The following is a 24976-nucleotide window of genomic DNA, read 5'->3' as shown; positions in this document are numbered from 1 at the left end:
TGATACTGTATTGATAAAATATTGAACAGTAAATAAATGGTAGCGATTACTGCGCTATGCTGGAACTCATGGAAACTCAGGGGGCTGAGATACTTTAACAATCAATATTAATTATATGTTAATGCCCCATGGTAGCTCAAATAACAAGTTCCTTTATATATATTTTAAAATCCTAATATTTCTGGATAGAATGTGTTTCTTTTTTCCTGTCCTGTCCACATATGAATCACTGCTCTGTTATAGGAAATGAATTCACGATTGCACATTTCTATAGACAGATGAACATTTTCCTATTATGAAGTTGTTTGTTGTGAGTTTTTTTTTTTTGTTTTTGTTTTTTTTTTTTTTGAGGAAAAGAGGAGAAAAAATCTCTCCTATGAAAGTTAGCTCATGCTTTTGGTTAGAAAACACCTACTTAAATGAGATTACGCTTGTCTAATCACTTCCCAGTCAGTAATTTAAAATAAATCAATTTTAGCTGTATTGATAAAATGACTAGTTTGGTCATAATAGCTTTGATCAAAGCACATGTTTCCCAACAGACACAGAAACGGGAACCTGGAGTAAAGAAGGAGAGACAGTCTGTTCTTTGAAACTTCCCCCACACACCCCTCTTTTTTCTGAGTTGGATGGCTCTGCTCAGACAGACAGAGAGAGAGAGGTTGCAAAGGAGAATTAGAGACAGAAAGCAAGGAATGGAATGGAAAGGAAGCTTCTTCTAACCAGAAATAGAGACTGCTGAGGTTTTGTATGAAATCTGTGGGACAGCACTAGCTCTTTATTTCTCTGAAACAAGACAGAGATGCCATTTAGTTGCTTCTTCTTATTCTTAGCTATTGAAGTGAATGGTGAGTACACTTACTATTTTCTATGTTAACACTGATAGGTAGGAAACTCCAGCAACTGACGTTTTGTTAATTAGTCATTATGATTTTCTTTTTTAAAAAAAGAAAGAAAAGAAACCCTGCACAAAGATTGCCACAATTCTCTGATGGATATCTGGAATTTTGAGAGACCGACATTTCAGATGTATTAGAAATGCAAACGTTAGGTTTGTTCAGCAGCTGTTAGCACACCAGCATGCCAATACACACCGTCTTTTTAATGATCTGTAAGTGTATGCTCAGCTCTGAATTCTAGAATCCCAGCACTGATCTCAAATACAGCTTCAGACTGGCTGCAGAGCTGCATTCAGAATTCGGTGCTGCTGCTAAGAATTATACCATGGTAGCTGTGGCTGATTTTGTATTTGACTCTTTGCTTTTTAGAAGTTTTTAGTTGTTCTAACATTCTGTTTCAGAGTAGTATGCATGTCCACTTGGTTGACGCTTACCACAGGATTTTTATTCCTGCCATGAGAAGTAATAGCAAATGGAGAAAACTGGCAAAGTTTTGATCATCAATCACTTCTGTGTGGCTTCGTTGACTTAAGATATGCTAGCAGGGAGGGTGCCTTGCAGGTCCTCTAAGGAATGTCTAGTTGTGGGATGATTGTGCTGCATGATAATATTAGATCTGGCTTATATTTGGCATAGCAAATAACTGATAAATGTGACTGTGGCTGAGATGGTATATATAAAATTCTATAATATTCCGGCTTGTTTTGCATCAATATATTTTATTTCACTTTTCTTAAACTTTAGATAGATTGATTGGTAGATCGATAAATATAGCTATAGTTGAAATACATATTTATGGGGAGGGAGAATACCTTTCTTAAACACCATTAAGGTTCTGTATAATGCAAAGTGCTCACTGAAAGGACAGGTCCTGAAGCTGAGGCTCCAATACTTTGGCCACCTCATGAGAAGAGAAGACTCCCTGGAAAAGACCCTGATGTTGGGAAAGATTGAGGGCACAAGGAGAAGGGGACAACAGAAGATGAGATGGTTGGACAGTGTTCTTGAAGCTACTAACATGAGTTTGACCAAACTGTGGGAGGCAGTGGAAGACAGGAGTGCCTGGTGTGCTCTGGTCCATGGGGTCATGAAGAGTCAGACATGACTAAATGACTAAACAACAACAAAACAACAATAATGCAAAAGCAACTTAGAAAGAACATTTTAATCAACTGAGTTGTCTCTTTAATCATATGCCTGTAGATCCTTTGAAAATATTCAAGTGACCTGTGCTGTCCATTTACCTGCTTAGAGACATGGGTTGGATCCAAAGGCACAAGGTGCTTCTTCCATTATAGAAAGGCTTCCTTTGGTGAAGAAGGGAACCTCTGGAGCCAATCCAAGGCTTCTCCACAGACATCTAAACAATATTAGGCTCCCCTGTGGCAGTGAGGCTGCAGCCTTCCTCTCCCTTCAGTTGCCTCAGGCATCAAATGCTGTGGGCTGCAGGATCTTCGGCCAAGCTCTCTAGTTCTGCTGAGCTGGGTGTATCATACAGCCTGTCAGGCACCCCTTAAACTAGCCTGCTGTCCTCAGGCATGGTGGAAGATGCAGTCTTAATGCCAGTGTTGAATTAAGATTCTTCAGCCAGTCTCGGCAGCTTCTATACATGTAGTATGAAGTGCAATGTTGTCCTTTGCCTCAGGCAGCAAAAAAATGGAAAGGATAGGGTGGTGATGGCAGGCACTGTGCGTGCTTTGGCCATATACCTTAGACCAAGTAATTGTGGATGGAGGAGATAAAGTTGGCAAAGCATTTTGCACACCAGAGTGTTGCTTAAGCAATGGTGTTATGGATGACAGCAGTGCACCTTTTTGGGTAGGTGAAAATGCACAATGGAGTATTGGTCCAATGTAAGGCATTCATCCATAATCCTAATCATGCTGCCAACACACCAGCTTCAGTAGTCTGTGAGCAGCATGTATTAATGAGCACACTGTTGTCCTTGAGTTGCATGCTCTGTTGCACAGAAAACGTTCTGAGAGTGCAAACAGCAATATGGGAAGAAGGGGAACTAACATCAAACTGTAAGAAGAACAAGGACTTAGGTTGTTTATTAGAAAAGCAAGCAGTTAGGCAGCTATTTGCTGTGGAATTTAAGTCTCTTGCTTCTCTTCATACATATCCACAATGACTAAGATATTAGAGAATGTCCTCTAATATTATGCAATAAAGCCGGGGGGGGGGAGGGAAATAAAAGTTTTATCCTTCCCTTCAAAATAAGTTATTCCTGATTCATGTCAGACTATTATTATTATTATTATTATTTAATTATATTTATTTATATCCTGCCTTCTCCCCATACTGGGACTCAAGGCTGCTTACAGATAAAAGAGAGAAAGCTAAAAACATAGAAAAGATAGTCATTAAAGAGGAAGTCAACACTAATAGATTTAAACCAATATAAAATATGTTAAAAATACACATAACAACAACAACAACAACAACAACAACAACAACAACAAAGCATCCCAGCAGTAGCCCTTTCCTTTCAGTTCTTAAAGGCCTGTTGGAATAAAAGGTTGTCACCTGCCAGCTGAAGATCAACAAGGAGGGAGCCAGTCTAACTTCCCTAGGAATGGCATTCCAAAGTCTCTATTCAATGTTTCCAAACTGCATTTCTTTTTAATTGCACTGTTGTTTCAGTTTTCTTGGTCTTTCCATGTATACACCTTTCATTAGTTAGTGAGTTAGTTAGTTAGTTACCGTATTTTTCGCTCTATAAGACGCACCAGACCATAAGACGCACCTAGTTTTTGGAGGAGGAAAACAAGAAAAAAAATATTCTGAATCTCAGAAGCCAGAACAGCAAGAGGGATCGCTGTGCAGTGAAAGCAGCAATCCCTCTTGCTGTTCTGGCTTCTGGGATAGCTGCGCAGCCTACATTCGCTCCATAAGATGCACACACATTTCCCCTTACTTTTTAGGAGGGAGAAAGTGAGTCTTATGGAGCAAAAAATACGGTACATTTCTATCATACTTCTTCCTCTTGCCATCCCCCCCCCCAACCCTGTGAGGTAGGCTAGACTAAGAGGCAGTGACTGGTCACCCAGTGGATTTCATGGCTGTGTGGGGATTCGAACCCTGGTCTCCCAGGTCCTAGTCCAACCACTACAGCATTGTGACTTCAGTATCAAAGCGATTCACATGCAAAAGTTTGCAGCTAACACTGAACATCTTTTTATAAGAGGATATTCTAAGTTATCTCAAGACAGCCCAATGAACATCAGATGATCACAGATTATTGAGGGTTCGTATATTTTTAACCTTCCTGGAGAAGCGATCTTGGGGTATGAGGTCCAAAACCTGCTTGCGCTCTTTTCTGTGACACTTTGATTTCCATATTCTCTGTCTTATCCTTCGGCAATTTCCAGTATTGTCTTAGATGACTCACCTAGCATATTTTTAACTTTAGAAAATCTTGCTTTAGGTCCTAAAGCTCCAGAAACGTGGTTGTTATTATAAATGAAGTGCCAGCATGATCAATGTCACATATAAAGCTGGTGGCTGAACAAAAAGTCTGTATCTAAAGTGACATTAGAAGAGGGAGAAGGAAACGTCACTTTTGTGTACGGAAATACGCGGCAAAGGCTCTATTTCCTCAGGAAAGGCATTTTTAATAAGGCTGGGATGAATTCTCTCCCCTGTTTCTCAAAATTCTCTACAAAACAGGAGCCAGTTTTCTGCTGCTTCTGTAGAGGAGGTGGAGAAATTTATCTTTAAAAACCAGGTGTCAGTTACTGCTTAGTTTACTAGGCCTCACCAGGAAGTGCAGTGCAAACAATGGAAAGCTGTGGAGAGTATGGTGCCCTGCCTGGAATGCCTTGTGATGCAACAAAACATGGTATAAAAGATGCTAATGTTTTTCAGTTCTGTTTATGAGCAACATTTTGTTTAAAAGTGTGCCAAAAGGGAAGGAGCAAAGCCATTCCCAACTGATTATGAAAACGCAAGAGTTATGTTCCAGATGTTTATTTCAGGAGTCAAAGTCTCATTTCTGTGCTTTCACCCAGAACTATATCTCTGGAATGAAACAAAAACAGTGAATACTAAATATGTGAATAAACACAAATGACCACCCAAATATAGGAAGGACACAAGCTGTTATAAGAGTATTCCTCTAAAAGTGTATAGTTTGAACATAGCTAGCTGAATGAACACTTTTTATTCACTCGGCACTGGCTGTGAACTCTCTCCATGTGGTAGAAGAGGAGACAGGAATGCTAACAAGATTTTCTGCAACCAACATATTGTGCAGGGATGGAGACCTCTGCCCCACTCGCAAAAGAAGACACAAAGTTGTGTATGCTTTGTGTCGTATCTATATTTGTATCCTCTTTTGCACATGGGGTGGAGGGCCTAAGAGTAAATCAGAGGCCACACATGAGTAATAAGATGTCCAACAGACAGCATGTCAACAAGTGAAGCTCTTCTCATCATTGTATTTCAGTACTGCCCCCGGAAATGCTCAACCTGCTGAATTTCTCTCTGCCCACACAGCTGTCAAAAACATGAACCCTGCCGTTCTCCAAAGCTAAGCCTACACCAGGCAAAGAATTCAAGTTACATGAGTTGCAAATCAGTTGGATCTTTCATCAATGGATCTTAAACTGACAAAACTATGTTCAGCCTAAGATTAGACATGGTATTTCAAGAGGGGTGGTGGTAATCAAGAGAGATTTAAGAGCCACAGAAGCAAGGTTCAGGTGCCCATGCTTGGATAAATGCAAGATTAAATTGTGAAAAAGCAAGCAGTATATTTTAAGAGCATTTGTTGCTGTTTTTTATTATGTGTACTTAAATGTTTATTAAGTAAATATTTATTATTTTCCTTCCTTTGACCAGCATTTGATGTTGTAGGGACTAGGAAATCAGCTCCTGAACCTGCACCAAGAATGCAGATCTGTTCTAACCTAGTAAAATCAATTTGGTTTCTCAACTGGAAACTGAGGAAGTTTATGAAGGAACAATGTGTTCAGTTGTGACCCCATGTGAATCAGAGTTTCATGCATTACTGAAACCACTTTGGGTGTAATCACAGGGGAATGGAAAGTTTGCATTTGTTCTAGAGTGTTCTGAAGAGCTATTGCAAAAACAGGCATGCACGTTTTGTTTGTGTGTATATATTATACAAAAACTAACAAAAATTATCCATAATAACATTCCAAACTCTATAAATTCAGTTGTGCACTCACATTTGCAACAAATAGCATGATCTTTAGCACATTTACTCTTAGAAGAAGGTTCCAATGATTAAGTTAAACTTACCTTTATATAAATGTTTGCAAGAGTGCAGGCTGAGGATCACTACAAATATTGCGTGGGAAATTAAAAGAACTGATGCAAAATTGTAAGTAACCCAAGCTGTAACACTCTTAATTCAGTGCGCTTGAACAGTTCAACAATGTAACCTAAACATTGAAAACCTTTCAGTAAAGCCTAGCCTCTTTCTGGTGTTTATTTTTTAATAGCTCTTCATGCTGCTTCAGGGACTCAGGATTTTGGATTTGGAATTGCATGTCCTCTTGGCTATTTCCCTTGTGGGAATATCACAAAATGTTTGCCTCAGCCCCTTCACTGCAATGGGATAGATGACTGTGGGAATCACGCAGATGAAGAGAACTGTGGTAAGTTGACAGTTTTTCCACAGTGGCTCTCAGTGTGAGTTAACAAAGCCTTTGGTACTACATCACAATTCTTGTTTTCTCAGTAACTACTCTGACAAAAAAAACTTGGTATTGGGTTGGGTTGGTTTTTTTTAAATAACTAAGTTTTTTTTAAGCATTCTCTTAGCATCGGTCTGGTATAAGCTGCTTGGTTAGCAGGACTCTAAAATCACCTCATGTTCTAAGAAGAACTGATTTTGTATATATTGAACCTTTCCTATCTATCTATCTATCTATCTAGACAATATTTCCCCCCACCTTTTCCACTAAGTGGTGTACAAAGAATACAACACAACAAAAATGAAAATAAGTTAAAACTATAAATTCAGAATTCAGTTAAATGGCTGCTGGAATGATGGTGATGAGGATGAGGATGATGATGCCTTCAGTATGTGCTGGAAGTTCAACAGAGAGGAGGCCTATCAGACCTCAACTAGAAGGAATTTCATAAAATTGGACCCATAATACTGATCATACAACACTGATCTATGGTGGATACAAGCGATGCATCTGAGGCATGGGGGACCACAAACGTTGACTCCACCGAAGACCTCAGTGATGAGGCAGAGCTATAAGGGATCAGGAGGCCCTCGAGGAATCCTGCTCCCAAGTTGTTAAGGGCCTTGTAAATTTATACACGAACCTTGAACCTGGCCCAGTAATGTATGGGCAGCCATGGTGCAAGCTTTTGAGCATGGAGCTATATAATGGGATTATGATACAGAAAAGATGGAAATTCACTAATGTCAATGTAATAGGACATATGCCAAGGAATTGGAACAATAGTCCTTTTTTTTCTAACGTAGGAACTACCTATGGATGTATGTTAGTATATATGTAAAGCACACTGTTCTGTGTGCTCAAGTGATGATTAAAAAGTGGATAGATATCATTTGCTAATGAAAATCACATTAAGGCTGGAATCCTAAACATCATGGGCCTTGTTGAACATTGCAGGACTTCCAAGTAAACATGCCAAATTACTTGGTAAACTAAATTGACTTCACTACTACTAATGCCTGAATCAGTTCAAGACCATAACCATAGTGGGGAAACAACCAGGATTTTTTTTTAGAGTGGGGGTTGCTTTAAATATATAGTGTGTAAGCAGCCTTGGAGGAAAAAATAGTGGTCCAAAATGGCCCCGGTTGTGGTGATTAGAGACATGGCTTCTATCCCATCTTTTATTGTAATTCTTCAAAATTGCTTCTTGGCAGAGAACAAGCTGTTTCTGGCAGAGTGCACACTCTCCCCTTTGAATAATTGTGTCATAGCAGAGGAACATGGTTAGAACAAGAAGGAGAGAAATACAAATGGTTTTCCCTAGGGCAGTGTGTCCAGACTTTTAACTGAGCAGAAAGATTTGTGTCTAATAAGTAGCAAATCCATAGATGAATAATTATATCTTTTTTACAAGTGAGGTTGTTTTTGACAGTGACAACAACCTAAAGGGACTTCCTGCCCTCTAGTAGTAGCTGGAAAGGAAGCACAGTGCAAATGGGGAAAATGGAGGGGAGCATCTTCAATGGCATATCATTTGTGAACTAAAAAAAGCAGCAGTAAATACCAATCACATTTACTGGATTCCACAAGCAATTTCAACTGGAATTCTCTGAGACATGTTTAGAAATAGTAAATGATGATGATATTTCTACTGTGTAACTTCTATTAGGTGATAACAGTGGATGGTCTCAGCAGCTGGATGCAATTTATGATAAAAAGGCTTTTCAATATTCCTTGGACTTGGAAACAGATGAATGCTGTAAGTAGGAAGAGAAATAAATTGTTTACTTGTAGAATTTGAAGGGAAAGCATACCACAGATCTGGTGACTGTGGAACCAAGTTTCTGTGGGCATGTGGACATTTCAGTTCTGTTTTAGAAAGACACTGGGACACAAAGCTTTAAAACAATATAACTTAAAATTGCTTTAAATCACATTGATCAAGTGAAAGTTGGAATGTGTGTCCTCAACAATCCTGAATTAAGCCAGGATCATGACATAATAATAAATCATGGTTAATGCAAGCCACAGTTCATAAATAATTTCAAACCATGGTTTCAAATTCTAGATTGTTGGCCACAGACCAAATCAAACATATGAACTACAATAAGCGAAACAAACCACAGTCTAAGTATTACATGTGGACCAGGCCAGTAAATTTTGAAGTTTACAGCATGACACAAATGGTTATTTGAAAACACTTCTGACAGGTAGAAGAAAAGCTTTCTGACGTTCCATTCCCCTATCCTGTGTGTCTGAGCACTACACTGCTGATTTCCACAGAGTGAAGAAAGAAGCATGCCTCCAGTTTTATGCTTACTGCAGCAATGTTTTCAGTGAAAACTGCCTGACATGTTTTAATGAAAGGTCTTCTTTGGGGTGAAAAGGTCTTCAGGTGTCTTATTCTGCTTCATTCATTGAGGCAACTTATTTATAGGTGTGGGGTGTGAAACACAAGAGCAGTCAATTACAACATTCCTAGAGTGTACATGTTTAGACATGGGGAGGGATGTTTGTCCAGCCAGCAAGTAAGCTTCCTGTTTCCCTCTGAGCTGGGACAGACTTCCTCCGCATGTGACTAGAGGTGGGTGTGGCCTCACCTGTGCAGGTAACGACAAAAGCACAGGGCAGGGGCAGCCTTCTCTCTCTCTCTTCTCTTCCTTCGAAGAAGCAACATCTGCTAAGCTAAAGATGCCCTCTTGGCTCCCAGCCAAGAGAGGAGAAAGGGACTATCTTCTTATAAGATAGAATCCAAATGTACATTACGTTATTAAGCTGTCTGCCTTCTGGGATCTGATGTGAACAGAATGTGAGTAAACTCTTTTTATACTTTTGTAAAGGACTGTGTCGTGTCTTGCATTTTAAGAGGGAATAAAGGGGAAATTACCAGAGTGATTATTATAGAGGTTCTAGCGAACCTGAGCAAACGCTACCATTGCAAACTTAAAATAAAGGGGAATGTTTTACTCTGCTGATATTGGAAACTTGTTAACACAAGTTGGATAAGGATATAATCAGTCAATATATCCTCTCCTGCATCCCTGAACATTCCCACAATAGGTCAATGCACATTTAGCAATATTTACGTAACAAATTATTGCTTTCAGGCACTGGCTTGCCTCTTCCTTTACCCTTCCACTTTTCTGGCTGTGTGTCTACATTTGCACCTAACTGTAACCCTTTTCAAAAGTTTAAAGAACCGTTTCCTGTCATCTTCAGAATACTGTATGTGAAAATAGAAAGTTGCAATATACTAAGTCAGACAATTAGTCCATCTAGTTCAGTATTGTCTACACTGAGTGACAGTAACTCTTCAATATTTGAGACAACTTCCTGTCAGGAAATGCCAGGAATTGGACCTGGACCTTTTAATACGCAAAACATGTTATCTCCCACTGAGCCGCATCCCTTCCTAACTTGTGAATGGGGAGCAGAATCTTGTCAACAGCCCTCACCTTGTCCTCCATGCAATCCATGTCATTTGTAGCCCATTGGCTGCAATGGATGAAGTATGAATTAATTGTCCTAAGCCAGTGCTTGAGAACTAGTGGTCCTCCAGATATTGTTTGCCTATAACACATCATCCTTGATGGCTGTGTTCTAGATGGGGCTGCTGGGAGTTGCGGAGTTCAACATCCTCTGGAGGGCCACATATTCCTCACCCCTATATTAATCAATGAGTTGATTTTACCACCTCTCTTTTCTCTCCCCATCATCATGCCAACATCTGCCTCATCTATGCCATTGTCTTTATCCAGTGGTTGGTTCTGTGCCAACAGAATGTTTGTGCCGTGGTTTAGAGCTTGACTGCGATGGTGCTGGTTTGCTCGTCATTCCTTCGGTCTCTTCTAATGTAACTTTGATGTAAGTAAAAAAAAGCGGTAAATTCTGGGTATAGCCTTGGATCTCTGTTCAGCAGCTGGTAAAAGTTATCAGGGCTAGCTTACAACTGGTATGTAACCCACAAGGTGTTACTGGCAAAGCATGCAAAGATGCTCCTAAGCCAGTTTCTGAGAACCAGCTTAAAAGTGGATGTGAACAGAAAGTCCAGGATGCTGCTATCACCCTCAGATGAGATTCTTATTTAGTGCACACACTGTACCATTTTGGAAAAGGGCAAAAAAAGGAATAATAAACATCAATGCCCTCTAGTGAGCACAGGAATTATTTTTTAATTTTAAACATGATTTTTTTTAATGCTGGCACATGACTGCAAGACCAATCTCTGATCATTAGCCATGCTGGCTGTAAGCTTATGGGAGTTGATGTTCAACAACATCTGGAAAGTTGGTTACCCAGCTCTGTTACATGCATAAAAAATACATTTTGTAAGGACTCTTATAATAATGAAGGAATTCAGAGAGCTGGGGAGAAATAAAAGTTGCTGAAGTATTGCTCCAGGGATAACCTCATCCTACCTAAAACAAATGGAAATACCTCTTTCAGCACATCGTTAAACTTGGAATTTGATGCTACATGATGTGCTGATGGCTACCAACTTAGATGGTTTTAAAAGCTTCGCAAGTAAGGATATAAGTGCTACTATAGCCCTAAACCACAGAGCCTAGGACTTGCCGATCAGAAGGTCGGTGGTTCGAATCCCCGTGACAGGGTGAGCTCCTGTTGCTCTGTCCCAGCTCCTGCCAACCTAGCAGTTCGAAAGCACATCAAAGTGCAAGTAGATAAATGGGTACCGCTCCGGCGGGAAGGTAAACGGCGTTTCCGTGTGCTGCTCTGGTTCGCCAGAAGCGGCTTAGTCATGCTGGCCACATGACCCGGAAGCTGTACACCAGCTCCCTCGGCCAGTAAAGCGAGATGAGCGCCGCAACCCCAGAGTCAGTCATGACTGGACCTAATGGTCAGGGGTCCCTTTACCTTTACCTTTATAGCCCCAGGATACTTGAATACTTATTGCTGGGCAAGAACCATGGAAAAGTGCTATTGTGCTGTGGAAGGGCTCCCCATAGGCACCTTCTTGGCAACTGCGAGAAAGAGGATATTGAACCAGTTGAGGTTTTGGGTCTGATCAAGTAAGGCTCTTATTATGTGCCTCTGTTCTTAATAATAGCTTTATTATTAGTGTTGAAATTTCTGGACCCATTTTTAAAGCTGAGGATGCTTATGAATTTGTGAATAAAGTTTGTTTGAAAATGGCCATCTTCGCTGCTCAGGATGCTTAAACTGAGCAGTGCTGAAGGACAGACAAATTATCTAATTTAAGGGCCATAGCACCACTACATTAAGAATCAACCTGAGCTTTCTAAATTGAGGCTTATTTTGTGTGTGTGCAAGTTTTCAGCCTGCAGTTGTTTATCTGTGACTTGATATGTCCTTTTTGCAAAGAACCGAGTTTAATTTTTTATGCTCATTAGGTTGCTTAGTGAAAGGTGTGCTGAAGATCTGTTCCAATCGTGGAAGAGTAATTGTCTCATACGGCACAATTAAGAGACACCATAGGAAAATCCCTTGCTGAGTTCTGTGACTAAAGTATTTCCTGTATTGTGAGGACCTCTAGGGTTTATATTGTTAAGTGCAGAAAAACTAAAGAAAGTCTCTTTTCATGAACCTGCTCTGTGTGGCGAATGTCCCTAAAAGGTTAACTGAAGATCTTCACAATTAACTATGTTTATGTTATGAACTAACTGAAGAAAGTTATTAAGAACGTAAGACGATCCCTACTGGGTCAAGCCAAAGATCTAGTCCAGGATCTGTACTCTTAGTGGCCAGTCATATGCTTATAGGAAGCAACACTGCTTTGCTCACTTGCAATTCTCAGCAACCATCCAGAGACATTTTGCCCCTGAAATAGGACATAGTACACAGACACTGCAGCTAGTAGCCACTAATAGCTTGATGAATTCATCTAAAACTGCAGTTGTTGAAAAAAACAGGCTATTAGCAAATAATGCTCATGCACATATATACATTTATTTACATATTGATTGATTTATTCTGATCACTTGTCTCTCATCCTTTAGTGTTTCCACTAACAAGGTGGCTTACACTAATACTGAGCAAGCAATAAAATCAACCTACATGGAATAATTTCATTTGTGGAAATGTTTGTCAACTGTATAACCTGGTATCAATAAAATGTGCATGTACAGTGTACTGGTTTGATGTATGCTGTGAGTCATTCATCTTTTGTCTGTTTGTTGTTGTGTTGCAGGTCCCTAAAAGGGAATCAGCTGAGAAAGCTTATTGCCAATGTTTTCAAAAAATATCAGGATCTTCAATACCTGTAAGGCAACATTTTAACTTCAAATTACCAGCCTATTGCAACATAATTGTTTTGTGATGTAGTGACCAAAGATGAGTTCACACCTTACATTTATCATGGGAAGTGTTTGTTGGAACTATGGTTTGATCACTTGACTGCCTGACATGCTACTGTCATGGATCTGCTGGCTGTACAATTAACTGACATTGGGAGGCAAGTTGAGAGGTGATAGTTGTATCAAGTGTTTGTATGAACTCAGCCTGAAGCTACAATCCTAGCCACATTTACTTGGGAGCATGCCCCATAGCATAATCTCTGAGATGACCTATATAGGATTGCAAACACAAGGTTATGCTTCTAATTATGTCATGTACATATAAACTGTTGAAACTGGTGGCGTATACTCAGAGGTATATGTTTTCAAGATCCGGAGTAGAAAGGCTCCTATATGAACTACAAGCTCTAATATGAACGTATTTATGTTGTTCATTTAGGCTGTTCATTCAAGCCTAACCAGTTGTTTTATTAATATTTGAGTCTAACCAATGGATGGTCAAGAATAACCACTCAGATTCTTACCGGCAGTAAACTTATCCTAAAGTCGATCTTACTGTCCATCATATTATAAAGAAGTACAGTTTAGAACAGAGCAATACGACAAAGAACCAAAAGTAAACTTAGCAAAACAGTATGAGATTCTACATATGGGGGGTATTCTTTGTCCTTTAAATAAATTTTCATTTAATCATGATGAATTTGTTTTTTAAATATGATCATTTATGAAATAATCTTGTACTGACTGAAATTTAGTTTTTTGGACAAAAAGAGAACAAGCATGTTGATTTTACTTTCCTTTTACAATATTTCTTCAAATGCCATATAGTTCAACCATTCTTGAATCTTGCACCCTCTTCTGGCCATACATTTAAGGACAGTTATGACTGTAAATTCTGTAGGAAAATATAGTACTGTCATTAAAGGAGGCAAATAGTGGAAATGCAGAATACAGTTGTTTGATTTGCTTTGGTCATCTGCTCAGTTCTTTCTTGAAAGCCACAGTCAAGCTTCCCATATTTTAATTATAGAAGGGAGACATTTTAACATAAAAATATTAAAATGTTGAGGTCCCTGAGAAGCTGGACTAAATTATTATTATTATTAACATTTTATTGGTGGCCACCTATATCATTCAGGCTCTGTAAATATTTTTTAAAATCTTCTATTGTCATTATCTTCACAGGTACCTTCAAAATAATAATATAAGTTTTGTGTCAGGACATGCTTTCAGAGGACTCTACAATCTGACAAAGCTGTAAGTACTTCCCCTGCAGTTCTACAATATATTCAATATATTCCCACATTAATAATTGTAATAATGACTTCAGTAAGTTCGTTGTCACATACATAAACAAAAAGTGTCATCTGTCATCCCCATAAGAGTCTCTAAAATTGCCCAACTAAGCTACAACCAGAAGCTGTCAATGGAAAACCCAGATGTACTGCTGCAGACAAATAAGTTTACAAACTCAGTGTGATATATGCCTAAATCTGACTGGTAGGGCAGATCCTAAACCCCACCTCACCCCTGAAGGCCATTTTGACAGGTAGGCAGGACAGTCAACCACCTGATGTTACCTGGTGTCACATGAGTCAACATCAAAGGAAGACTTGGCTTCTCAATGTGTGATCCTGATACTTCCATTGCTTGCAGTCAAGCAATGCCAGCAAAGGAAGAATTGGGAGTGCACTCTTGTGTGCTCCTGATTCTTCTTTTCCAGCTGTAGGTCAAGGCTCTATAATGTTAGGCAGGGATGTAGGAAACCCAGTTGGAATTCCCACTCAACTACGTACTTAACTGTTATGGCGCTTTTCCAAACACAAAAATCATGCTCAAAGTGGCCGTTCTGAAAGGCCCTAGGGTTTCAAACACCACTCTGAACAATTCAATAGGATAGGGGGAAAATGAATGGATGAAAAACCAAACAGTGCTCAATGACCTTCTATTATGTTTTATTGGTCTTGTTTCAGATATCTGAGTCACAACAAGATAACCTTTTTGAAACCCCATGTCTTTGAAGATCTACATAAACTTGAATGGCTGTATGTACCGCCTTTGTATCTCATTAAGGCTACAATCCTGAACATACTTACTGGGGAATAAGGCCCATTGAATCCCAATAAATGATAAAGTGAGAAGGGGTGCTGTTTTAAGGATTAAATCCTATATAACAATATGGAACATATCTGACTAGATAGACATGCATAAGATTGTTCTATATACAGTGCACATCACAACCTCTTCCCTTTGCCAAGAGAATGAGAAGAATCTCAGCTTTGTGGGGGGGGGGTTGGGTTGCTTTTTTTCCTAAGGGAAAACTACTGTTTTGGAGAAAACTTTGCACCTCATGAAATGGAGGGGAAAGGAAAAATCATTAAGATTTGCTGCTAAATCCAAAAAAAAGATTGTTGCAATTTATCTATTTGCTTTTCTGGAAGTATCATCAGTGGGGGAAATGTTCACTCACATTTTTATTCCTTTAAGAAACAGATCTAAATCAGTCCATTTGGAAGATGTGTTTTGGCAGGGTCATCTCACTTTCCCACTCCTGATTTTAGCTTGGACAGAAATCTGTAACTAGACATCTTGACACTGTTACCATACTTTAAAAAACGGAACAGTTTCATTGTTACTAGTAGTCGTGATTTAAAAGCAAACAACGCTGAGCAGAGGGCATTAGTGACATAGCTGTCAGTATTCTGAAGAATTAACTGCATGGCAACTTTTTCTACTGCACCTTTTCAAAGGAAGTATTGTCTTATGGGATCTGTGACATACAGCAGCTTCAAAATAATGTTCTGTGAAGTGTCAAAGTGCTCATCAAGCACTGCAGAAGCTGACAAGAAAATTGTTCATTTAAGTTCCTTTCCCTCCCACCCCCAAACCTATTTTTAATCTCTCGGGGGGGGGGATAGTTTCTGTCATCATTTTGAGATAAGAACACACTTACCTAGAAGTGAAAGCCACCAAATTCAGTAGGATTTTTCTCCTGACAGTGGTTGCCTCTTAAATCATAGTCACCTTCAGTGTGGTCACGCCATTTGTGTGCCCATCTGAACCACAAACTGAGATGATTGTGTTGATTTCATACCAATAACTCTATGAATTGGCTTTCTGTGCTGCTGAGGTCCCCAGAGCCTAATTTGCAGTGGTTTCAAGGAAATGAGCCTGAGTTCACAATATGGACTAGAAAATGATTGGCACATTATAAGTGGTTGTATGATGCCATGATAGCAATCCATTTTTATCTACTGTTATAAATGAATATAGCTTATAAATCTGGGGGAAACAGGTTGCTATGACTTAAGCAGTATTTTTAACCTAATATGCACCATTTTCTGATTTACAGCATAATTGAAAACAATACGATAAAATGTGTCTCACCACTAACCTTTTATGGGCTGAACTCACTAATTCTTCTGTAAGTATTGAGAAATTGATGTAAAATACCATTTATAATTTTAAAAAATACAAAAGCAAAGAGCTATGTTGAACAGGATAGTATCTCCAACCTCATCCCCATTCCCACCCCCACTCCACATGAGAGAATAAGTTAATGTACTCTAATCAGCAACACTTTACTATCTTCCCAGTGGTTTTTCACTTCAGAAACAGAAATAGGCATATTCCACTCTCTGAAGTCATTCTTTTGCTCTTAATATTATCATTACAGTGAAAATAAACCAACAAAACTTTAGGGGACCGTTGAAATTAGTTGTTTAAATGAACTTGATTAACAAATATAAGTAAAGATTACGAGAGGTTGCTTATAATAGAAATTGCTCATTATAGAAAACAGTTTTCCCCATGAAATTTTAATATTCATGTTTTGATATTATCAGCAAATGCAAATGGTTTTGCTGCTACAATGAAGTGCTGTTTATAAAATTGTTCATTGCAGCACAAACCTTTGTTGCACCAAGACAACATTTCAGGTCTTTCTCCCCAATTTGGACTCCACTTTTAACTTTCTTAGCAGAAGTTGTTCTCTTATTAAAGAGACCCCAGTTTTCCCCAATTACACTTACCTCTTTAGGTTGTTCAGAAAGATTGAGAGAAGAGGGAGCTTTGTCAGAGCTGTATGTCCAACAGTGAAGTGGTACCACCACCCTCTTACAGTGACAATACTATATTACCCATATTTTTAAGTGGAGCATTGGGTTCTGAAACATCTCTACAAGGGAATCAAACACACGTGAAAAACCTACTACTCTTGAAGGTTACTTTAAAATTACTCCTGAAACCCAGATAACCATCTTTCCATTACCATCAACCTAATAATATTATTTTTCTTTCTCTAGAGTTCTGATGAACAATTCTCTTGCCCAGTTGCCTGATAAACATCTTTGTCAACATATGCCAAGGATAAACTGGCTGTGAGTCCACATTTTCCTATGTTACTTTATCATTAGATTTGGTTTGAATCAAATGTGTCCCGTTTCTTGTTCATAAAGATTTAGCAATTATGTGTTGAAAACAAGAAAAAATAGTTATTTCTTATCACAGGAAAAGCAGGTTTGGGCTTTTGCAGTGACTATTTATTGGACTGCATTTTCTGTTGATTCCAGTGAAGTTTGTTTGTTTGCACTGCAGTGTGGTTTCTACAATAGTTCTGGAAAACAGAATGAAAAAGACAACATGCATGCAAAGAGTCCTACCATATTATCAGTCCGTATAGAAGTATCTGAGGAATATTTGCTGTTAAGAATTAACAGGATATTTCCTTTTTTTCCCCCAGGGACTTTGAAGGCAACCATATCCACAATTTCAGGAACGTCACTTTCATCTCCTGTAGGAGTTTAACAGTCCTGTGAGTTTAAAACATTACTATTGAGCCAGGACCTTAATGGTCCTAACAACTTACCTGCATTGGCCTTGCTGGAGAAGGAATTACATACAGCTATGGAAGAATCTTTGTAACCATTAAGTCAACCTTGATTGCTCAAGGCATATGGAGCAGAGCCTGATCTGAAGAACTTAGTGAGCCAGAGAAGGGATGGGGAACCTGTATCCCTCCAGATGTGGCTGAACTCCCATCTGTCTCAGTTAGCATGGCAAGTGGTATGGGATGATGGGAGTTGTAGTCCAACAACATCTGGACAGTAAGTTGTAGTCCATCAATATCTAGTTCCCCATTCCTAGGTCAGAGACTACAAACGATTAGAAGAAGTCTCACCTTAAAACCCACTAAAATAGCTTTTATCATTTCAGCGTTTTGAGAAGAAACAAAATCAGCTCTGTAAATGAAAATAGCTTCTCTGCTCTTCAGAGATTAGCTGAACTGTAAGTAAACATTTTCCCTGAGAGCAGATTAACTACTTTTTTGTGATCACATCTTGTAAGCAAGCATATAGTTTATATTATTGTGACTGTGTGTGTTTAGTCCTTCAAGCACTAGAGTCAAATTGTCTCAAAAATGGGGAGGGGGCCAGTCAGGACTGGGACAGTGGCACAAGGAGAAGGGGGAATTAAAGAAGACAGAATTAGGGTGCTTCTTAGGTTTTGAAGCATTGATGGCAAAATAAGCAATCTGTTTACTAAATTCTGGGGATTTCCCCCCACAGAGACTTGGCTAACAACAAGATCGAATCACTTCCTCAACACCTATTTAAGGATCTGAAAGAACTCTCACAGCTGTAAGATCTGTAATAAGTCCATTGTTCTTTGAATGTAAATCATTAAATGTTTTTAATTGTTTTTCTCTGGTTTGAAATCGTGTTAGAATGAAAAGGTGCACCTGCATATTATATGGATGATTTCTTTTTGAGATGGCTGTCCCCAATATTTTTGCTTTGATGTCTGTTATGCTGAATTAAGATCGCTTTCCGAGATTATATTAGTATTGCCCATTGTTTGTAATTTTAGGCTGCAATGTTGTACGTACCTGCTTACCTAGAAGCAAGACCCATTGAACTCAATGGTATTTACTTCTAAGCAGACATATATATTAGGACATACAGTCCCATAACTCCAGGACTTACAAAGTGAGATCTTCTAAGTGAGAAGCTTCAGTAAGAGTTTTCAATATAATTTCAAATCCTGAAGCAGAAGAAAAAGCAAAGATTATTTACTTCAGTTTGTTTGCTTTTTTAAAGGAAACAACTACTCTTTTATCTACAACTCAATATACTGAGTGAATAAAGACACACTTTCTTATAGAAATGCTACTTTAATTAAATTTTCTGGGCCAGTTGTGGGTTTTGTTGTTTTTGGCAATTGTTATTTGTTGAATCTGTTTAGTCACAATTTACACTCAACTGCACAATCAATATTAATATGCACATATTTTCATTTTTGGTAACTGAGTCATGATAACATCAAGTACACATGACAGATCAATAAAATTGCCATTTAAGCTATGACTTACTCTTGTTCTTTTGACAGAAATCTTTCATACAATCCAATCCAGAAAATAGAAGCAAACCAGTTCGATTATCTTATTAAACTCAATTCACTGTAAGTGTGTGTCTTCCTTTTGAACGTTTCATCAGCTAAGACAATGCGTTCTAGTATTTAGCTATTCTGTTTTAGAACTAGGTAATTTTGAATTATGGATAAAATATGATGTACCAAGGTTAATTGGAAATGGCAGAAATAATTGATATATGCCTTTATTAATGTAGTTACTTTAGTCTTTAGAAACCTTCAAATCACAAACTATATGAAAACAAAGGAATCTGGCTATATTTAGAAAATTTCTAATTATTAAATTTGACTGTTAAATAGTCCAATAAACGATAACAGCCTTCTTTTGAATATTTAGAATTCTCAAGCAGCTGCTAGACTACTATGTGTCTTCAATTAAGTCAAAATACTTGGGACATAATTTTGACATCACAGACTTTAGTGTACTTTGAGCTGAAAGCACTGTATTCAGTATAACTTTGTGCTACCATTAATTAACTTGCCAGCAAAATACATTTTAAAGATACATAGGTTATGCTGAAGGAGCAAATTTATTTTTCAGTAAGTTCCCTATTAATAAGACATAAACTCTGTTTTTAATGTTTATAGAAGCCTAGAAGGCATTGAAATTACAAATATCCAAAGAAGAATGTTCAGCCCACTTAAAGAGCTTTCCCATATGTAAGTATCATCTACAAAAAAAACTTAACAAATAGCAAGGATATATACCTAACCTATCATCTCCCATAGAAAGGTAGCAGGGAGACCTGCTAAGACAATTCTTTGAGATCTTCTGTGTGCTAGATAGACCAGTCGATTTATTTGATTCCATTAGAAAGCTTGCATAAGGGGGGGGGGGTTACATAATTGTGCCCTTCTACACTTCATGCTACACAATTTCTTGTGCAAAGCCTTATGCATATCTGTACATAAACATGATAACTGTTTAGTGCTTGGACACACTGTCATCAGGATTCTTGCCATAGCTAATGCCAATTTCTACAACAAAATACAAAATCCTATATATAGAGGTTAACTAATATTCATGTACTGTACATGAATATGCAATGTGTATTTATCAAGCATCAACTAAATAAAATTCAGGTCATTTTCCCAACCAGTTCTCTTCTTAATCTCAGGGTCATGGGTTTGAGCCCAACATTGGGCAAAAAGATTCCTGCATTGCAGGGGGTTGGACTAGATGACCCATGTGGTCTCTTCCAACTCTATGATTCTCTTTACCTTATTATAGTTTGTACTAGTTCAAGGAATATATGCATTGTATTATAAGGCATATAATCCTGTACACCAAAGATTGATATGCAAATTCCCTCTGCTTTTTTACCCTCCAGATATTTCAAAAAATTTCAATATTGTGGCTATGCTCCCCATGTACGCAGCTGCAAACCAAATACTGACGGAATTTCCTCCTTTGAGAATCTCTTGGCCAGCATTATACAGAGAGTATTTGTCTGGGTTGTGTCTGCTGTCACTTGCTTCGGGAACATCTTTGTCATCTGCACGCGGCCTTACATTCAGTCGGAGAACAAACTCCATGCTCTGTCGATAATGTCACTCTGCTGTAAGTATCTAGGCATGCCTCGCTCTTTGCTAGATTTTCACCAGAGGTTATTTAAAGAGAGTGTAAACGAGGCTAGTATAAATAACATACACTCACATGTTTTCTCCATAGGTGCAGATTGCCTCATGGGAATATACTTGTTTATGATTGGAGCCTTTGACCTGAAATACCGTGGGGAGTACAATAAGCATGCTCAGTTGTGGATGGACAGTATCCACTGTCAGCTGGTGGGATCTCTGGCTGTTCTATCTACAGAAGTATCCGTTTTATTGCTAACCTACCTGACTTTGGAAAAATACATCTGCATAGTTTACCCATTTAGATTCTTGAGGCCAGGAAAATATAGGACAATTTCCATATTAATTCTCATCTGGATAATAGGGTTTGTAGTTGCTTTTATTCCACTCAGCAATAAGGATTTTTTCCATAACTACTATGGCACTAATGGTGTCTGTTTCCCTCTCCACTCTGAGCAGTCTGAAAGTACTGGAGGTCAGATTTATTCTGTCATAATTTTCCTAGGTAAGTAAACTCCAGGTTCATTTCTCCCCAAAGCAAGTCCTTTATGTTCATGACTGCCCTGATCTTGTAATTATCAGTGCCTCCCTCATGCCATCTGAAGCAATTTGCATCTTTTAAAACCTGTGTGTTAAATTCATGTCAGATTATACATAATTTGGCCAGAAGACCCTATTCTAATCTGCTCATACTCTGAATATGGATGCTCATCTTAATGTCTGCTTTCATCTATGAAACACAATTTTATATAGGTTTTTTAAATTCTTGTTTTACAGCACTGAATATTCATTGTGAAATAATAAATTTACAGGTTAAATCACATATATTACTGTGAAGAACAGCTGTAACCTACAAACTGCTTAAACCGTAGAACTCACGCAGAAGTTAGCAAGACTAAACAAGAGTCAATTAGTCTGCATACATTATTGTTAATGGCGTTTTAATGCTGCAATCTAAAAAGCAGTTACGTCCAGCAAATGTGAACTTACAGATATATTTCAGTTCTGAACCTTTTACATTTGCACACCATACATACTAGTCATCAGATGACAAAGAGACTCCTAAATAGAATTAAAACTGTTTCTATTTTGCAACAGGTGTAAATTTGGTAGCGTTTATCATCATAGTATTCTCCTATGGAAGTATGTTTTATAGCGTCCATCAGACAGCGATTACTGCAATGGAAATCCAGAATCATGTGAAGAAAGAGATGACCCTTGCCAAACGCTTTTTCTTCATCGTATTTACGGATGCACTATGCTGGATACCCATATTTACACTAAAATTGCTTTCCTTACTTCACGTAGAAATTCCAGGTATTGCCAATTTCCTTTCCAATTGCTCTGTTGTTGTTGTTTTCAGTCTGTAATAGGGAACTCAAGGGCAACTTACTTCTCCTGGACCATAGAAGAGGGCAAGTGGGCAAATCTAAAACAGCGTGGGCCCTGCATTTTAAAAAATGCACCATCTTCACCCTTTAAGCATTCCTGCTCAGAGTTCCAACCAGCTATGCCTGCTTCCAAGACACTATAATATGTAAGGTCAATAATGCAATTGTATCCTTCTACTGCTCCCCCTTGTGATTTTTTCATTTCTAAATGATGCTCAGAATTCCGTTTAACTTACTTGGTGCTCATTGCACAGGGACGGGCTTTTTGCCCCCTTTGTTTTTTGTAAGGTGTTAAAATTGTACTTCTTGGGCTTCCTAACAGCATGCTAACACCTCCCTCTTCTTTCTCAGTTGCTCTGTTTGGCTCCAGCCCTTTGTAGTCAGCCACCCAATTTTGCTGTTGGAGGAAGTGATGCCTATTTACTCTAATGCACATTAGAATATCAATCAATATGTTCAAATGTTTGGCAAGATTTGAAATGTTGCATATATCCACCGTAATATCTGGTCTAGTAACATCCTATAGCACAGGTGGGGAAAACCTTTGGCCCTCCAGATGTTGAACTACAACTCCCATCATCCCTGACAATTGGTCCTGCTTGCTGGGGTGGATGGGAGCTGTAGTTCAGCAACATCTGGAGAATCAAAGGTTCCCCACACTGCCACAACAAATACCATGTTTGTTAAAAATACGCAGGCACAATTAAGTGAATAATGTATTTTTTCCTTTCCCTTTAGGTTCTATAACTTCCTGGGTTGTGATTTTTATATTACCAATAAATAGTGCCTTGAACCCTCTTCTCTATACATTAACCACTAGGCCTTTCAAGGAAATGATTAATCAAGTTTGGCACAATTACAAACAAAGAAGATCCTTAGCAGGCAAAAACAGCCAGAAAATGTATGGTCCATCATTTATCTGGGTAGAGATGTGGCCTACGGAAGATACCTCACCAGAGTTGACAAATCCTGCCAATTTTACAGATTCCTCTGAGAGTTAAGTAAGTTGACATTCAGCAAGCCTGAAAAAGACACATGAAAATGATTCAGAACAAGTGAAGTGCATTAAGACTTGCACACTCAGCACTGTTATCTTGAAGATCCTGCCACATAAAGCTGCAAAGAAACAGACCCCTTGCTCCAGGCCATGGAATCATTTTTAAGCATGACAGAAGACAAACTACTGAGCTACCATGACATGCATCTATTAACAACCTTTAGAAGAACTAGCCATATGGAGCAGAGGTTGGAATTAATGGGGAAAATACTTATCCTGCTGAATTTGCATTGTGGAATTGATGGGGAAATAGAAAGTGAAAGAAACTTGGTCAGAATCTAAGGACTACTTTACATCTTTTGACAGTTCTAAAACACTTTTTAATTTGCAAGGTTTGTGGTAACAGTTCTTCTCAGTGACCAGTATTATATCTAACTTGTAGGCAGTATTATCTAAAACACCAACACAAAAGCTGAAGTGTCACAAATTATTTAATATTTATAAATACAACTGGGCTACTTTAGTTCAGCAAGTCTGAATACAGTCAATTTCCTTGCAGTACAGTTTAATACGGGAGACAGCATTTTCTATTTCCAAGTTTGCAAGGTGAAGGAGCAAATAAATATAGGAACGGCAATGAGAGATTTCATAGATGTTTGCACTGGATTTCTCAAAGGATTTAAGAATAGAAGTTATATAGTTGCACTTTAATGTTTACAGATTTTTGGATTATCTTGAACTTGGCTGAAAAGAATGTTATTTTATATCTAGTTTCTACTAATATGTACATATGTTGTTGTGTTTGCAAATGAAGCACTGCCTGAGGAAACATGATCCAATAATATTTAAAACGTGTTTAAACTATATATTCATATACAGCTATTTATGCTTAGCTTTACTACTGTATTTGTGAAGATTTGGAGTTCATTAATGTAAAATAGTTGTATTTCTAAGTAACTCTGCCTTATTCATTCATTAAATACATATCTATTCGACCCTTCATCAAAAAATGATGTAACAAAGCAGAGTGCAGTAATGAACAGGAAAACAGTATCTACAATAAAACCATCAAAGCTATTAAAATATCACAATAAAACCAACATAAAATAAAATAAGGAAACAGACCTTAAGTCTCATCAGTTTGTAGATCTACAAAAGCCTGATTAAAGAGGTACCGTATTTTTCGCCCTATAGGACGCACTTTTTCCCCTCCAAAAATGAAGGGGAAATGTGTGTGCGTCCTATGGGGCGAATGCAGGCTTTCGCTGAAGCCTGGAGAGCGACAGGGGTCAGTGCACCGACCCCTCTCGCTCTCCAGGCTTCAGGAAGCTCTGCGCAACCCTCGGGAGACCGGCTCCGAGGGTTGTGCAGAGCTGCCTGCAGTCCTGGACTCAGCGCAGCTCTGCGCGGCCATCGGGAGCCGGGCGCGAAGCCCCACCCAGCTCCCAATGGCCGCGCAGAGCTGCCTCCAGTCCCGGGCTCAGCGCACTTCTCCCCATCGCCAGCCCCACAAGCTCGGGGGACAGCGGGGAGGCGGAGCGTGCCTTCCTGCTGTTCCCCGACCTGGTTCTTCCAGCCCCGCACCTGGGGGGGGGATAATTTTTTTTTTATTTCCCCCCAAAAAACTAGGTGCGTCCTATGGGCCGGTGCGTCCTATGGGGCGCAAAATATGGTATGTTTTCAGCTGGCTCCAAACGGTAACCACTGTTAGTACTAGCACAGAACAAGTGTTGCCACA

The 24976-nt window shown here is 38.8% G+C and overlaps 1 protein-coding gene across 1 annotated transcript; it reads left to right on the top strand.

Annotated features, from left to right (window-relative positions):
* The first annotated feature begins 619 nt into the window (after positions 1 to 619).
* RXFP1 (relaxin family peptide receptor 1) lies at positions 620 to 24543 on the top strand. The gene is made up of 18 exons (XM_081019725.1): positions 620 to 848; positions 6371 to 6526; positions 8238 to 8327; positions 10327 to 10432; positions 12738 to 12809; positions 14029 to 14100; positions 14817 to 14888; positions 16196 to 16267; positions 17148 to 17222; positions 17585 to 17656; positions 18058 to 18129; positions 18411 to 18482; positions 19231 to 19302; positions 19861 to 19932; positions 20604 to 20833; positions 20945 to 21355; positions 21949 to 22167; positions 22980 to 24543. The coding sequence occupies exons 1-18, from the start codon at positions 803 to 805 to the stop codon at positions 23240 to 23242; spliced, it is 2244 nt and encodes a 747-aa protein (XP_080875851.1). The 5' UTR covers positions 620 to 802; the 3' UTR covers positions 23243 to 24543.
* The last annotated feature ends 433 nt before the right edge of the window (positions 24544 to 24976 follow it).

This window comes from Podarcis pityusensis, assembly GCF_964106645.2.
Source record: "Podarcis pityusensis genome assembly, chromosome: 9".
Classification (NCBI taxonomy): domain Eukaryota; kingdom Metazoa; phylum Chordata; class Lepidosauria; order Squamata; family Lacertidae; genus Podarcis; species Podarcis pityusensis.
Note: the sequence above shows the minus strand (reverse complement) of the source record. Positions and strands in the feature narration are given on the sequence as shown.